The sequence below is a fragment of the Phycomyces blakesleeanus genome, assembly GCF_001638985.1.
Source record: "Phycomyces blakesleeanus NRRL 1555(-) unplaced genomic scaffold PHYBLscaffold_3, whole genome shotgun sequence".
NCBI lineage: Eukaryota > Fungi > Mucoromycota > Mucoromycetes > Mucorales > Phycomycetaceae > Phycomyces > Phycomyces blakesleeanus.
Window position 1 is genome coordinate 2,874,138 of NW_017265136.1, and position 17,340 is coordinate 2,891,477.

The window sequence follows — 17,340 nt, forward strand, 5'->3', positions numbered from 1 at the left end:
AAAATAAAGTGATTAGATACATATATTACACAGACACACAGATATATATATATATAATAAGAATATAAAATAAGTTAATTAATTAATTAAATTTGACTTGCCTGGTGCTTTTTGAAGGGCCTTTAGGGCTTTCTTTTGGTCTTTTCTCATTTGCTTCATTTCTTTGATTTCAGCTTCAGATTGAACAGTGAACTGGGTTCCGTACACAGGTCTTTTTGGTTCGTTGGAATGACCCAATGAAGCTTTTGCTTTTTGTCCAGTGTAATTAGACTAAATGCACACCGATACATACATACAACCAACCAACCAAATATACACAATAGTAAAGCAAAATAGATCAATTAAACAAACAAAAGAAAATACTTGTACAATATATATATAAACTATTAAAGATAATTTATCTATTTATTCTTACCATTTTCATAATATTGCTCACAAGAGTAGTTCGATTGGATATCAAATCCATAATCAAATCAATTCCTTCGTATCCAAGGATATCGACAAGAGCTTGTTGAATACTGTCATCTAAAGATTGTATAAAGTTGATAATTAGACATATTGCAAAAAAGAAAATACATTTAATTTGGTATAAAAGAAAATAATATATCTAAATTTCTCAAAATAAATCAAAATGCATATTACCAGTTTCTTCTGATCGAAGGATAGTAAATAGGTCTGTACAAAGCTGCTGCTCAGTAAACTCTACATTGTGTTGAATTATGTGATTGCGGCATTGCCTTGAATAAAAGTAAAATAAAATAAAGAAGTATTGGGATCAATATTATTGAGTGATTGATTTTTTTTTGTAAAAGAAAAGAGCATAAAATAAGGAATTATGCAGTGAATTTGATCCGCAATAAAAGAATATATATATATATATATATATAACTTAAAGATACCAGTACTAATGTTAATAATAATAATTGCAATTAACTCACTTGAGCAGCCAGTTTCTATCATAAATCTTCTCTTGAGAATCTTCTTCTGTTGGAAAATCATCATGAAGATATGAAGAATATAGCGTGGCTTCATCCTGACTATTCTCATCCGATTCTTCAGATTCTTCATAAAATGGATAAGTTGGTAGACAAAACTCGATATCGTTGCCATATGTAGATGTAGTAACTGTTATAGAAGGCATGCATAAGAGTCGAATAGAAAACCAAAATTTCTTTTTTTTTTTAAAAAAAAAAGCTTATTTTTTATATAATTTTTATTAGAGATATTAAATTACTTGTATCTTTTGCCTCAGACTTGACACTCTCTACAAGTTTGCAAAAGGCATCTATGGATTCTTCCGGATCGATCTGCTGAATTGGGTAAGCTCCCGTGAAGAAGTTCTGGGAGCCGGCTTTTGATTTCCCTTTGCCTTTTTTTGTGCCACCAATTGCATTGCTACTCGGTAATAGTTGATGGAGCAGGGAACTAAAAGGGATGCTGGACATTGAGCTAATTCGTCTCTATTATTATTATTATTATTACTATTCTTATTATTTATTTTATTTTAGTTGCGCAGCCACGCAGAATATCATATTTTTTTGGGTGCTTTTTATATAAGTGATGCTTTTTTTTATTTGCTTTAAACCGCAGTATCCACCGGACATTAAAATGACATGACATGACTGTCATGAACTGCGGTAATTTCTCTAGCTTAAATTTTATTTTATTTTTTTTCGTTAATCCAAAAAAGGGTAAACGAATATTAATAAAAAAAAAAGGGTTCTATTTCTAGTGGTTGTGGTAGTGGTTGTGGTAATTATTTTTTTTCTTAAACCTTTTCTTTTTTGCTTGTTTCTATTTTATTAAGCACTAATTTTACAGGCCAAACTAAAGCATATCGATAATATTATTAATAATTCAAAACCCTTTTTTTTATTTTATATAATATATATATATATATATATATAGATATATAGGTAGATAGATAGATAAATTATATTAGTATCCTCTCTTTTCTTTCTTACTTTATTCACTTGTCATGAAACAACGATTCAATACTCTCGATATCCGTGCAACTGTTGCAAACCTCAAAGAACGGTGAGAACACGGCCTGCTAAAGGACAATATGTTCTTCTGTCCTATATATATATATATATATATATATTTGCTCATGTAATGTAACTATTTCAGATTAACCGGCCTTCGTCTACAGAACATTTACGATGTCAATCAAAAGACATTCCTTTTCAAATTTGCAAAGGTATTAAAGACAGAGAATTCTAGTCCGAAATAAACAAAGCTAAATGAATACAAAACTTTTATTCAAGAAAAATATGCTTAGTATTGACACATTAATTAACTCGTATATATATATTTAATCCATAAATAGCCAGACGATAAAGAGCTTGTGTTAATTGAGTCAGGCATTCGCATTCATACAACCCAATTCAGCAGAGACAAGTCCATCACACCCTCTCCATTCTGTGCCAGGGTAGGAAACAATAAAAAAAAAAGCGATAAATCGGTTAAACAATGAAAACAATTATTATATATTATTATTTATATTGCATGCATGGAAGAGTTTGGATCAAAATGTTTGTTTATTCTTATTATCTAATAATCATATTACAGCTTCGTAAATACCTTCGTACACGCAGATGCACCAGTGTACGCCAATTGGGTGTCGACCGTATCGTCGATTTTGAATTTGGAGGTGGAGACAACAGTATGGGCTACCACATTATTGCCGAGTTTTATGCTTCCGTAAGACAAGCGAAACTTATGATTTTGTTTATTAGTAAAAAAAAACTAACTAACTAACAATTATTATTATATTATATTATATAATATATGTATGTATTAGGGTAATATCATTTTGACAGATCAGGATTACCGAATTCTTGCTCTCTTGCGTATTGTTCAGTCAACAGAAAGTAAAATGGCAGTTGGAGAAATCTATGACATCAAGTCAGTTGTCCTGCAGGATTTCAAGCCAGTCGAAATCGATCAACTTCAAACTGTATTGCACAAAGCTGGACCTAAAGACACATTGAAGAAAATATTGAACATTGGATTCGGTAACAAAGAAAAAATATATATTTTATTTTATTTTATTTCGTCAATCTTGTCTAACAATTGTCGATATTTGTGCCTATAATTTTTTTTTTAAAAAAAAGAGTATGGACCTGCCATGATTGAACATATAATTCTTGAAGCCAACCTTAATCCCAATATGAAGGTTGCCACTGAATTTGACAGCTCTGAAGGTAAGAAACAAATTATTAAATAATATATGGTGATTGAATCCCCCCTCCCCCTATTTTATAATAAATACTTAATATTACCATGATTATGATTATGATTGCTATTGGGATTCTCTTGTATTTATCTTTTAAATATATATATATACCTACCTACATATATATGTTTTAGGATCCCCAATGATGAGATCACTCCATTCAGCATTTTTAAAGGGTGCTGAGATTGTCGAGTCAACTAACAATGCTGTTCCCAAAGTAAATCTAATTAAATGCTTGTCTTGCTTATTTCGCTTAAATAATTGTTTGGATATTTGGATATTTGGATGGGAAATGAAATTGAAATGATTTTAACGTATTATGATCTTGTAAAAGGGTTATATCATTATTATGGATGATACTAAAGAAGCCAAGGAAGGAGAAGAGAAAATGGAAATGCAAGTATCCGAACATCTAATAATTATAGTTAATACTAAATGAAATACTTGTACACTATAATATGAAATGTTAATTTTCCTCTTTTTTCTTTCTTCTTCTTGGATATACAGTTATGATGAGTTTCATCCTTATCTCTACAAGCAACACGAGTCTAAGAAATTCAAGGAATTCCCAACATTTGATGGTGCAGTAGATGAATTCTTTTCTGCGATTGAAGCACAAAAACTAGAATTAAAAGCAAGAAGCCAGGTAATATATATATATATATATATATATATATTTGATCATGTTTATCATTATCATTATCATCGATATAAATACAAAACAAAAATATTATTAGGAAGAGGCAGCTCTAAAGAAACTAGAATCTGTTCGTAAAGAGCAAGAAAGTCGAGTGGAAGGTCTTTTGAACCAACAGACCACAAACACTCGTAAAGCACAGTTAATTGAACTAAACTTGGCTATGGTTGATGCAGCCATCACAATTATCCGTAATGCAGTAGCAAGTCAAATGGACTGGCAAGACCTGAAAGAACTTGTAAAGGATGAGAAGAGACGTGGGAACCCTATTGCTCAGATAATCGATGGTCTTAAACTGGATACAAACCAAATAACACTTTTACTAAGGTAATTTTTTATTTATTTATGTATTTATTTACATATAAAACTCTGCTATAATTCTTATCAAAAAAAACATCATCTATTTATGTAGTGACCCTGATGAACTCGAGTCTGAAAGCGAATCAGAAAGCGAATCGGATAGTGAGTCTGCTGATGACGATGACAAGAACGAAAGCGAAGAAAAGAAAGACAATATTCCTAAAGTCTTTAAGATTGATATCGATATTGGGTTGACTGCATTTGCTAATGCTCGCAAGTACTATGATCAAAAGAAGAGCACAGCCACAAAACATGAAAAGACCATTGCAGCATCTTCCAAGGTATGTGTATCACAGTATATATATATATATATACTTCTTTATTTATTTTTTGGTGTATTTTCTCTCTCTCTCTCTCTCTCTTAGGCTTTGAAATCCGCTGAGCGCAAGATTAGACATGATTTAAAGGAAACAAAGATTACAGCTAGCATCAATAAGATCAGAAAACCATTTTGGTTCGAAAAGTTTTTGTGGTTCATCTCTACCGAAGGACATCTTATTATCGCTGGCCGTGATATGCAACAGAATGAAATGCTAGTCAAGCGTTATCTTTCCAAAGGTACGTGTTTTTATGTGTCTGAATAAGCTTTCCGCCTTTCTTTCTTTTTTAAAAAAAAACAAAAAATTAATATATATAAACGGGGGGGGGGGGGGGTTTTTTTCAATAGACGATGTGTATGTTCATGCTGATCTTCATGGCGCGGCTTCTGTGATCGTTAAGAACAAACCCCAGGAAGCCGGACAGCCAATTCCTCCAAGTACACTTTATCAAGCAGGAACGATGTCAGTGTGTCAAAGTAAGGCATGGGATGCAAAAATTGTTACCAGTGCATACTGGGTCTATGCAGACCAGGTTTCCAAATCAGCACCTACTGGCGAATATCTATCCACTGGAAGTTTTATGATTCGAGGAAAAAAGAATTTCTTGCCGCCTGTTCAGCTAGTATATGGATTTGGCTATCTATTCAAACTCGATGAATCATCAGTTGGAAACCACGTTAGCGAAAGGCTGCGTCTGGAAGCTGAAAATGGAGACGATAACGTAGATCATACCTTTTCAGAGACAAAACAACAGCAGGATAATAACGATGATAACGATGATGAGAAGACAGTTTCTAGTATTATAGAAGATGCGAACAATGAAAAAACAAACTCTCCTGTAGCCTCTGGTAATATATATATGGTTTTTGGCTTTCAAGAAGAAGAAGAAGAAAAGCTTGAATGATAAACTAATTTATTTTGCCCCCCTTTTTTTTGCTTAGATAAATTGTCTGAAAAAGATGAGAATGATAATGAATCAATTTCTGATGAGGATTCCGACAGCAGTGACGATGAAGACGCTTTCCCAGATACTCAACTTGAATCTGTCCCTAGTGCTCCTCCACAGTCCAAGACTTGGAATAAGTACGATCTTGAAGATTATGGAGAAGATGAAACCGAAGAGAGTCGTTTAGGTTCAGTGGACTCTCAAAAGGCTGCAAATGTAGTGGTATGTATTATTTCTATAGATTTGATAGAAAAATAATATACATATTTATTAATTAATCTCTTAATTTTCTTTTATTATCTTTCTATTTGGAAAATAGACAAAGAAATCCATAACTGCAAAAGAACGTCGCCAATTGAAGAAAGATAAGCAAGGCGAGGGAATAAAAGAAAGTTCACCAGCAGCAGCACCTCAGCCAAAACAAAATGGCAAGAAACCTACAAAGACTACTGCAAAGGTAAATAGTGGCAAAAACAGCACTATCACAGGCGTAACAAGAAAAACAAAAAACAAAAAAAAACGAAAAAGTTCGAGAATAAAATGAAAACAAAACCAGTAGTAGTAGCAATAAGATAAAGAGTAATTGAAATTGAAATACTGAGGCATTGATTCTATTAGGATATCAAATCAGCACCCATACCTCCTTCACGTGGTCGTAAAGGAAAGGCAAAGAAGATCAAGGAAAAATACGGTGATCAGGACGAAGAAGAGCAACGTATTCGCATGGAATTACTAGGAGTAAGATACGAAAAATTGTTAAATTAAAAATCACTGTAGTTTAATGTACTTATTTTTCTTTTTCTTTTTTTTTTAAAAAAAAAAAGTCCAACAAAGGACCTCAACCAAAGGGCAAAAAGGCCAAAAAGGAGGCCAAGGAAAAGGCTGAGAAAATTGAGAAGGCCAAGGAAAGAGAAGACAAAAAGAAAATGCAAGACCAAGCTCGGGCAAAGGAGAAGGAAGAAGAAGATGAGAAGGCTTCTGTAACTAAAGATAATGCCTTTGTTGATAATGACGATAATATAAAGGTATGGACCAGCAAAGAAAAAAAAAGAAAAAAAAGAATAATAATATTGCTTTATTTTACACTGATACCAACACTAATACTAACTGTTTTATTTTATTCTATTCTATTCTATTCTATTCTTCCTTTAGGTCGATGGTGTGGATGAAAAGGACAATGAAGCTATTCGACAGATGTTAAAAGAAGAAAACATCACCATGTTGGAAGCTGATGAAGTGGTACGTGTGCCTCTCAAGCTTTATTGAGAATATCGAAAACATCAGTATTTTAATACATATAATAATTACAGGCAAACTTGTCTGTTCTGGACTCCCTTACGCCTAATCCTTTACCGGAGGACATTATTCACTTTGCAATCCCAGTGTGTGCTCCATACAATTCACTACAGAAGTACAAATACAAAGTGAAGCTGACACCTGGTTCACTTAAACGTGGCAAAGGTAAATATTTTTATTCATAAAGTGAACACTTCTTTGTATTTACATATTTACTGGTATATTTTTTTAGCCATCAAGCAAGCCCAGAATGTCTTCTTAACTTCAACGGATTCCACTCAAAGAGAAAAAGAGCTTATTAAAAGTGTACCGGACATGGAAGCAATTAACACTATGATGAGCAAAGTCAAGGTCTCGGCACCTAACCTTGAAGCAAGCAAGCGCAAGAAGGGTCGTAAATAAAAGAGAACAGATTCAAAAGAGCATAAATAACAATTATAAATAATAATAATAATAATAATAATAACATTAATTAAAATTAAAATTGGAGAAAAGAAAATCAAGTTAGAATAGTATCCGACCTTTTGTTTCTTTTCTTTATATACACACATACATAGAACTTTAATTATATACAAGAATATATCTGTACGAAAAGTCTATTAAAAAGGCACGTTTATTACTTAAAAAAAATGCGATAGGCTGTACACCTACGAACTTTGAGAACAAGTAAAACAAATCAGATCGAGGTTTTATCGGACCGAGACATATTCAAGGTGTAGGTGCTCTTCGGAATACACCAAAAGACACATTTATCAGCTTTATGCAGTATTCAATTTATTCTTTTATGGCTTGAACCAAACTGAAGACTCGACAGCAAAACATGCATCTGAAATATTCAATCGAATTTCCAGAGGTCTATACTTCTACAAAACATTATCAAAGGCCTATTCCTAAGAAAAAATACATTGGAATGGTTTATTGGCAAAAGTGGAGATATTGCAGACATTGTTAATTTTATTGCAAAATTGTTTGAAAATATTGATGAAATAGAAATTATTGGAAAAGCTGTGTTCGACTTTGATAAAAACAATCAACGATACAATGATTGGAAGATTGGTTCAAAAGCTTATTCTCAATTGTGATTAGGCTTGCTACATACAGCTTCTAAACATTTTTATTTAAACTTATTTAATTTTAAAAAAGGTAGCTATTATAACAATATCATATAACTTAATCAAGTCCATTGGATGCTTGAATTGCTCTTGAAAAGAATAGTAAAAAAAATGAGTATAATATCAATCTCTGTGGCTGTATTTTCTAGAATATGTATTTTAATATATATATATATATATACTAGAGCTCTACAGCATAGATAGTACAAAACAAAGTTAAAATGATTTAGTTATTTTTTTAAAAAAAAAAAAAAAACACACACACACACCAAAGGGCAACACTATGTGAAATCCAACTATTTAATTTTCACTTGCCGACCTTTTTTGCTACTTTACTTGTAGCACATAGAAAAATAGACCGTTTAGTAAATGTTTTTTCTAAAGTACGCTTTTAATTCCGAAGTGAAAAAAATTTACTTTTTTGATTATACGACATTAGGAGAAACAATATATTGAAACACCGTCGCATTTTTTTTTGTGTAGGAGAATTGCTAGCCTCACAAAAATGCCACGCTCCCAGGTGTTTTTAAATTACTAAAAACAGCTTAGATCGTTTGAGTTCAAAAAATGTCCTGTAATCTACCAAAAAGACTGGGCATTTGAAATTTAAATTAATTATTTTACTTTACTTTACTTTACTTTTTTTGCTTTTTTACAAGTTTTCAATTAGTCTTTAACTTTTTATTATTATTTGATAGCAAGTGATTAATCCTCTTATTCCAAGTTATAATTTTATTTAAATATTATACTGCATTGCAATTAAAGTACTCGTGATTGATTTTGGATTAGTATATCAATATTAGAAAAAATAGATACTGTGAGAGTGTTATTTATTAATGAAAGTTAAAATAATATTCGAGATGCTCGGAACTAATTTTTGGTTAGTATATTAATAGAAGGAAAAGTAGATACTGTGAGAGTGTTATTTATCAAAGATAGAATAATACGTTTATATATATCAATCGATAAAGACTTTCTTTTTCTTACTATTCAATTTGCCTCTCTTGATATTTGTACCTCCGCTGTGCCACGTCTGGTACTCAAAATCCACCCACACACACATCTTTTTTGTGATGAATTCATAGACCTATATAATGAATAAATAATAAATAATTAGCATACTTTTTCAAAGTAGAACACCCCCTTCCCCTCAAGCTTTATGTAACTCTTCGCTATGAAAAGTTTAGTTACTATATATTACAATTAATATGTAAAAATAAGTCGAACAGTTTATTGAATGGATAGTAGACTTTAAGTGATGTGGTTGTAAAACGATAAGAATATTTACAGAGAATTTAAAGGCAGAATCTAAATTACATGCTTATATTCCAACTTTTTGAAGATATAGATATTCATGATAAATTACCTATAATAGTTTGCGGCAATTTTCAAACATAATAGCTCTAGTGTAAAGAAATAAAATAACAGTCATATATATATATATGTGTGTGTATTAGAGGTTATAACAAAGTGTTCTATTTTATATGTATTCTATTTTACATAGGACTGAGGAATAACAAATAAGTAGCTTAATATTATCGCACACACGCAGTAGTTGAGTGAAATACTTTTTTTTAATATGTGACAGAGGTGCAAGCACTTGTCTAGTTGAGTGAAATACAAAAAATCCCAAAAAATTATCATAACTATATTTGATCAATATTATAGTGCTGCTAATCACGATTTCAATATGGTTAACTTATCAACTCGCAAAGATTGCTTAGTCAGTGGACTTCTCACTAATTCAAGGCCCAGGTTAAAATTTGTAATAAATAGTATATGTAAATACCATTTTTTTTCTGATCAAAAAGTACAATGTAAAAATAATAATGCTAATATTAATTTGAGCTAATTTGATTTTGTCGTATTTATAATTTGAAAGAAAAACCAAATATATATAAATTTACTGATTACAGGTATACGATTTTGAAGTCATAAAAATACCCTATTTCTTTTAAAAAAAATATTTATATATTGTTTTTCACAGTGTTTACTATTATTTTTATAAATAAAATATAAAATAAAATCAGGATAATTTGATTCAAGCGGATTATTTTGTAGGCTTCTAAAAGTTGCCAATTTGTACTTATATAGCTTGCTGTAAATTATTTAAGATAAATTGATGATACATACATAATTCACACTTGGGCTTAGATGGTGTCTCAGATGTTGGGCGTGGTAAAAAAAAACAGAATAGAGAATACATTTTATATTTATCAAGGCCTGGTATCCCAGAATAATTCAAGTATAATTTAACAAAAACAAAACCGAAAAAAAAGTTGATATTTAAAAGCGTAGGAAAAATAGAATATAATTATATACTTATTTCTTTTCACCCCTCCTTTAACGCACATTTATATTCCATAAAACAAGAAAGCTTTTTTAATTTAATTATGAATAACTTGACTAAAACAGTCCAGCTGCTGTCTGTTAAACATTACAAATCTGCATTTACAAACCTTGTAAAATCAGTAGTTTTGTTATTATGTCTTCAGGCTATATCGAAAGTAAAGAGAACAAATAAGAGTCATTTTTACCTTTATGGCTTTTGTAATTAATAATTTCAATTTTTTTTAAATAATAAATAAATATATAGAAAATGTACTGGGCATTCTTTGGTCCTCTTAGTAGAATCCCTGGTCCCTTTGCAGAGAAATTTATTTCAGGATCTGAATTGTTCTTTGGTACAAAACCAGGTCAGAGGTAAAATATGCTTTATATATGTTAATGAATAAAATGATCAAAAATAAAGACAAGGCAATGGGATATATAACAAGAGTAAAACAACAAACATGTAATTAAATGTGTTAATCTTTTTTTTAAAAAATATATATATATAGATTCAAAAAGGTTATAACGTACCATCAGAAATATGGACACGTTGTTCGTATTGGTCCTAAAGCAATATCTGTGTCTGATAAAGACATCATTAAACAAGTATTGGTTACTGAAGACTTTGAAAAAGGTCCATCCTACACAAGATTTCAAAGTAAGCTTCAAAGTCTTGTATTAGCACAATTCTATAATTTTTACTCCCTCATTTCCCTCCTCCACCTGGTCTTGTAATTTTAACATATTGTATATTAAAATTCAGATGGTACCAGTGCCAGCATGCTTGATACAACCGACAAGATCTTTCATAAGCAAAGGGCAAGTATTAACAATATACATACATATATATATATATGTAATGAGTTAGCTTAAAATTAATACATAATTTTATATATATATACATATGTAGAGGCGGTTAGTTTCTCCTGCATTCTCAATCAAGTACATAAAATCTCTTGAACCTCTCTTTGAGACTGTTACAGATGATTTTATCAAGAGAATAAACAGAGAGATTGCGGCTAATAAGCAAGATACCGACTTTGCTACTGTCGATATATGGTGGCTACTAAGGTGCCTTGCATTCGATATTATCGGCGAAACATCATTGGGAGGTACATTCAATATGCTGAGCAACAATGATCATATTATGCTCGTATCTGTCGGAAAGCTATTGAGAGGTATTGATTTTGTAAGTGTAATATGCAAAACACACACACATACATACACATTTTATTTTAAAGCTTATTGAGTCAATTGTACTAAACAGGTAATCAATCACCCATGGATTGCAAAACTCATACTCCTCAGGAAGGTCAAGAAAAACCCTGACCTAGTGAATGTAAGTGCTTATCATATTATATTAGGCTTACATCATAACCCGAAAAATAAAAATTAGAATATAATTTCATTGCTTTTTATTGTAACCTACCTTTTACTTTAGTTTGTCACAAATCTTATCAAAGAACGTGTTAAAAACAAGCAAAGGCGTGATGACATTATTCAAATATTGATCAATACTCAACAAGCCCCCAAGGAAGAAGATCGCTTGAGTTCAGATGATATTGTCGTAGAAACAACATTATTTTTGGTTGCTGGTGCAGAGACAACAAGCAATACAATTGGATTTAGTATGATAGAGTTGTGTCGTAACAAGAGCGCTCTGAACAGACTCCGCCAAGAGATTGATGCCATTGAGCTAGAAGATGGAAAACAAGTATTTCATCAATGTCAACTCAGAAATCTGCCTTACCTCAATGCCGTGATAAACGAGACAATGAGACTAAATACTATTCCTTCAAACGGCCTTGAAAGACTAGTGACTCGAGATATTGTTATTAAAGGAGACATTTATGTGCCAAGTGGAGTAAGTTTTCTCTTTAGAAGCTTCGATATAACGCAGTGACTTCATCGATCTTCATTTTCTAGACTACAGTAAGATGCTATACCGGTATTGCACAGACCCATCCTGACTACTGGTCAGACCCTATGGAATTTAAACCCGAGAGATGGCTTCCAAATGCTGATCCAAAGCCAGATATGGGTGCCTACAACCCATTCAGTGCAGGGTAAAATTTTATATATTTATAACGCTTGCTTAGAATATGTGGCTTACTTTTACTTGCCTAAGTTCAAGAAATTGTGTAGGAAAAGAGTTTGCAATGAACGAGATGCGTCTTGCTATATCTACCATTATAAAGCATTATGACATTGAACCTATTTCAGAAGAGATGGAAGTTGCAAGAGAAACTCGTTATTTCATAACATTGACACTGGCATCTTCAAGTTTCAAGATTCGTATGAAACACAGAAACTCTTGAAATATTTTTTTTGCTCAAATGTAATCGCTAAAAAACACACACATACAAATTATGAAAGACTTGACAAATAAAATATACAAATCAATTACTGTCATTAGTAGTAGTAGTAGTAGTAGTAGTAGTATTCATTTATTTACTTATACATTAGCATGGTTAAATATTTAAAGCGTTATGCAGTCTGTTTGAATTTGAATTTGAATATGCGTTTGCATTTGGCTGGGATGTTTTTTTAAGAAAAAAATTAATTTGTCAGTTAAGCTATAGTGTACGTATCATGCTTTTTCGTATTACCCTTGTTCCGCCTCTCTCTATTCTAAAGAAAAAACCGAGAAAGCAAACACAGGTTCTACAAAACAATATACCAAAAAAAAAAAGACCAAAAAAAGTATTTCTTACCACAAAATAGCTCTTGTTTATCTTATACTATAGAACTTCTTCGTATCCAAACACTGTTTGTTGTATTTATTAAATGTGTATACTGTTATATATATATACAAGCTAAAAATATACTATTCTTATTCTTATTATTATCATTACTCCTTATTATCATTTGGGTTTTTAAGCCTCGACCACGGCAACAGCCACTTCAGTCTCTGTACGACCTTCGCCATTTCCACTAATAGGGTGAATTTCAACAGGAACCATAACACCGTTCACCTTACAAGCCGAAGGTGCCGCGCGAGTGGCAAAGTACTGGTTGCCAAGACATATATACACCTTACGCTGACGCTGATTTTCCTTTCTAAACTTAATCTGCACAGAGCCATCTGGAGCCAAATCAAGCAACTCAACTTCGGCACCAGGGACAATGTGGCTGGTGGATCCCATTAGAGTAACCTTTCCGTTGTTTTCAGGAGAAGGAGGAGGGATATGCAAAAATGTCTTTGTTTCATGCTCTTCAAGGGTAAAACGTGACGAGGGGTGGTAGAACAAGGGCTCGCGCTTGTCTGGCTTTGTCATGTGCATAGAATCATTGGTTGCAAAGTAAAGGTGGGTTTCGTCGTCTGAAGGAGGCAAGTAGCAAGTCTGGCTCTCTCCTGTCATGTTGGATATAGTGGTATAGTGACGAGGCTCCCCACCCTTGTTTGCCACCGTAAAATGCACCAAGAACATCTCGGGTCTGAACTCGATCACGCTCTCTACATGCGCAACTACCTTGGGGAACGTGGCAGCATAGAGCAGATGTTCATCCTTACCATAATCACCCACATTGTCTGAACTGAATACGAGTGCGCCAAGAATATTATTGAGAACACAGAGAGTGTAACGTTCGGATGGCTTGAGCTTGTTCTTCTTGTTACGCAGAATCATAACGTCAGGGTCATTACCAAACATACGGTCAGACATTGCCCATCGAGAGAGAGTCGATACCAAAGAGTTTGCAGTAGACACACGCTCGCGAACGTGAAGAAGCTTGAGCTTGGTGTCTAAGTATAAAAATTAAATCGAAAAATGTTTTTCTTGTTTGGTTAATCCAGTCAAATAATAATAAAATGTTTAAACAAAAGCTATTCTATTATATTGTCTTGATTTCATTTCCTTTAAGTTTTACCTTCCCACCAAGGAGATACATCAGAGCCAATGCGGCAATAGTCAACCTTTCTCCATGCTGCTGCAAGAGGTACACCACAGCCAAGGATCAGCTTATCGGGACCAACCAATTCACGAATCTGCTCCATAGCATCCCACATGATTTCACCCCTTGACTTTCCGAGGCGCGGGATCATGGCCGCTGCAAACAAAAAGTCCAGTTTTACCATATCAAAGCCCCAGTCTTCAAGAACGACATGGAATACTTCACGGAGATACTCGCGAGCCTGGGGGTGATACATATCCAAAGCATAGAAGCCTCCCCAGTTTGGTCCGGCTACGACGGGTTTCTTGGTTATAGGATCTTGAATAAGCCAGTCGGGGTGCTTTTTAGCAACATTACTGTTAAATCCGACAGCATAAGGGGCTAACCATAGTCCAGCCATAAAGCCAGCACCCTTGATTTTGGATGCAACACTCTTCATGCCACTCGGGAACTTTTTGTTGATCGATAGCCAGTCACCGATTGCAGTCTGGAAGCCGTCGTCGATCTGGAAAACATTGATGGGGTACTTGTGTTTCACCAGGGCGTCCACATTTTCGAACACGATCTCTTCGCTCACGTCGCCGTAGTAGTTGTACCAGGATGTCCAGCCGTTGACATGGCGCTGGGCCGTGTTTCCCTTGAGACACCGCTTGTCTTCAAAAAACGCACCATACATGTCCCACAGAGCACCCTCCTGGTTGCTCTCCCCAATAAAGATGCGGATCAGCTCAAGAGTTTGGTTAGGGGCGATAGTCTTGCCAAATACGTCTTTGTAGACAGACAAAATGTTGTTGTTATAGTCACTCTTAAAATAAGTGTAACCAAGTGACTCGGAGATTGATCCAAAGAAACGCAGGACGTTATGTATATCCCGGAAATGCGTGTAACTACTGGAGTGGATCTGTCCCTTTTCGCCAGAATGAGGAAAAAAGTCATAATCTCTGACAGAAAGTAAGAAAAAGAAAGAAATTAATAATTACCAAAAGAGAGAGAGGGAAGAGGTATGAAGTGCTTTGAAGTGGAGGACAAGTGAGCATCATTATAATCATAAGAAAAAGTATGTATTACCCTTGTAAGTTGTATTGGGTATACCAGGCAATAGATGAACGAATAGAAGGGATTTTATCATTTTGATCCATCTCTCGGGCCTGACTCCAACTTTGGAAACCGTTTGCAAGCATACGCTGCTCTGTAAGGTCTACAGAGTACTTGGCTTCGAAATGAACCAGCTCGAGTTCTTTGAGGGCCTGAATGTCAATGGCTAAGACGATTCCCTTTGTACTGTGAGGTAAGGTGTGAGTGGTGATTACAATAGTGCCATTGTTAAAAGGAGTTCCCGGACGGACAACGACACCACTGAGTTGGACAGGTTCTGGTTGTCCAGTGAGTTTGTAAGTCACGTCAACACGAGAATTCGTGGTTTGGAAAGTGTTGAGAGAAAGACTCATATAAATTGTTATTTTTTTTTTTTAAAAAAAAGTGTAAAGATAGAGAGAAAGGAAGAGAGAAGAAGGAGGGAAGAAAGGGTCCAAATTTTGTTTTTTTTTCCTCCTTCTTTAGTTTCCTGGAAAACGCTTAATTTTTAAGCTGTAAAGTAAACTCCTGCGGAGGAATGGTGTTTTATATGGTCTAGGCCGTGATTGGGTAGGCTTTATTCAGTTACCAAAATAGATGTGTAGATGCTGTATGATATTTTTATTATTCAAGTGTTGGGTATTAGAGGATGTAATATAATATATAGCATATATATATATATTTGTGCTTTGTCTATGTAGTTAATATTCTTTCTTCTTTTCATCATAACTTAAGCCTCCAGGACCAATAGATATCAGAAGTAAAAGACCTCCCATAATGCTCAGAGTCTGGAAAAAGTCGTACTTGAGAAAGTCGCGCTTGTAATTGGAGTGGTGAGCTGACCACCAATTGTTCACCAAAAAGTTCATAACGCACAAAAGTGAGACGAGGAAAGTAGCCGACCATTTGGCACGGAAACCGACCACGACCATACCACACGCCAGCAATCCCATCACAGACACGATAATCCGAAGCATATTCCAGGTGCCGTTGAAAATGAAACCAATAAACAGCAATACCAATAATACACGTCCAGCCAACTGGAAGTATTTGTGACGTTCGCTTTCGGATAGCTGGGGTAAGGATGCAAATACCGATTTACTCGATCGTCGTCGGAGGATTGATTCTGAAAGGCAAAGCAATAAACCACCCGTCACTGACAGATTGCGCAAAAAGAATAGCTATTTAAATGATAAATAACGATGGTGATAAAGTAAGTAAATTGTTACATTGAATAATTTTTCGTTTTTTTACCATATCAAATACAAGACCATATGCAATAGCCTGTGCTGCAACCACAGCTGCAAGTACAGCTACAGATGGACCAACGGCACGTTTGGAGATGATACATGTTGAACACATTAGCATTGCCTTTTGTTTTCATAACAAAAAAAAACAGGCAGGGCAAGGCAGGGCAAGGCAAGGGGAGAAGGGGTTAGAATACGTTATATTACTACATCCCGGGTTAAGTTCTTGCTATATATATTATTGCTTTAATATCTATTTACCATCACATTGAACCCTAAAAACAGGGGCGAGACAGCACTTGGAAAGTGACGGGCCTTTTCGAGATACATTTTCTGATCATGCCATTGTAGAATGATGCGGAAGGCATCTTCATAGAAAGTTGCTACCACCATAAATCGGCTCATGGCCGGGAGATAAGGTTTAAAAGGCTTTCCAATAGATTCAAATAGGGATTCCACACGTTGAGTCGAAGATTGAATTGCGGTTCTCATAGTTGTTGTTATTGTTGTTGCTGTGTAATAATAATAATTTATTATAAATGAAATGAAATGAAATGTTGTGGAAGGGGGAGTTCAAATGAAGAGGATCCGATATTGTTGCTTTTATAGACAGATTGTTCTGTGTGTGTTTTTTAAGAAAAAATACTAGTATGTCAACGCACAGACAGACAGACAGACAGAAACACATGCAATGATATTTGAAGACTTGATCTAACATTCTTGCTGCTTGCTGGGTTCTGTTTGGCTTGATATACAAGCCAACATAGCATACCAATCCAATCACCAATTTGGAAACTATTGCATCTCTTGTTCAGTGATTTGTAC

At 34.0% G+C, this 17,340-nt stretch overlaps 5 protein-coding genes across 5 annotated transcripts; 2 read left to right on the forward strand and 3 right to left on the reverse strand.

The window, feature by feature from the left end:
- Nucleotides 1-78: 78 nt before the first annotated feature.
- On the reverse strand, nt 79-1,445 carry PHYBLDRAFT_164084 (hypothetical protein; the record flags this gene model as incomplete). Its single annotated transcript, XM_018434931.1, has 5 exons — nt 79-270; nt 416-525; nt 643-737; nt 939-1,125; nt 1,235-1,445. 5 exons carry the CDS (start codon nt 1,443-1,445, stop codon nt 79-81), a joined length of 795 nt encoding a protein of 264 aa, XP_018297032.1.
- Nucleotides 1,446-1,978: 533 nt separating this feature from the next.
- On the forward strand, nt 1,979-7,217 carry PHYBLDRAFT_86209 (hypothetical protein; the record flags this gene model as incomplete). Its single annotated transcript, XM_018443640.1, has 19 exons — nt 1,979-2,037; nt 2,131-2,200; nt 2,330-2,431; nt 2,572-2,703; nt 2,804-3,017; nt 3,117-3,206; nt 3,373-3,475; nt 3,746-3,884; nt 3,976-4,262; nt 4,348-4,576; nt 4,661-4,853; nt 4,963-5,453; nt 5,580-5,753; nt 5,881-6,018; nt 6,180-6,299; nt 6,428-6,562; nt 6,714-6,800; nt 6,872-7,022; nt 7,090-7,217. Coding segments are annotated over 19 exons (3,042 nt in total), but the record flags the coding sequence as incomplete, so codon positions are not given.
- A 3,351-nt stretch (nt 7,218-10,568) lies between these two features.
- Nucleotides 10,569-12,618, forward strand: PHYBLDRAFT_141049 (cytochrome P450 CYP5313; the record flags this gene model as incomplete). The annotated part of the gene is made up of 8 exons (XM_018430515.1): nt 10,569-10,672; nt 10,810-10,958; nt 11,064-11,123; nt 11,221-11,489; nt 11,568-11,639; nt 11,742-12,164; nt 12,227-12,366; nt 12,429-12,618. The coding sequence occupies 8 exons, from the start codon at nt 10,569-10,571 to the stop codon at nt 12,616-12,618; spliced, it is 1,407 nt and encodes a 468-aa protein (XP_018297034.1).
- Nucleotides 12,619-13,030: 412 nt separating this feature from the next.
- PHYBLDRAFT_76954 (glycoside hydrolase family 36 protein) lies at nt 13,031-15,701 on the reverse strand. The gene is made up of 3 exons (XM_018443204.1): nt 15,263-15,701; nt 14,171-15,135; nt 13,031-14,045 (listed from the first exon to the last, which is right to left on the reverse strand). Exons 1-3 carry the CDS (start codon nt 15,640-15,642, stop codon nt 13,177-13,179), a joined length of 2,214 nt encoding a protein of 737 aa, XP_018297035.1. The 5' UTR covers nt 15,643-15,701; the 3' UTR covers nt 13,031-13,176.
- Nucleotides 15,702-15,969: 268 nt separating this feature from the next.
- Nucleotides 15,970-17,007, reverse strand: PHYBLDRAFT_164088 (hypothetical protein; the record flags this gene model as incomplete). Its single annotated transcript, XM_018434932.1, has 3 exons — nt 15,970-16,449; nt 16,523-16,639; nt 16,777-17,007. 3 exons carry the CDS (start codon nt 17,005-17,007, stop codon nt 15,970-15,972), a joined length of 828 nt encoding a protein of 275 aa, XP_018297036.1.
- Nucleotides 17,008-17,340: the final 333 nt, after the last annotated feature.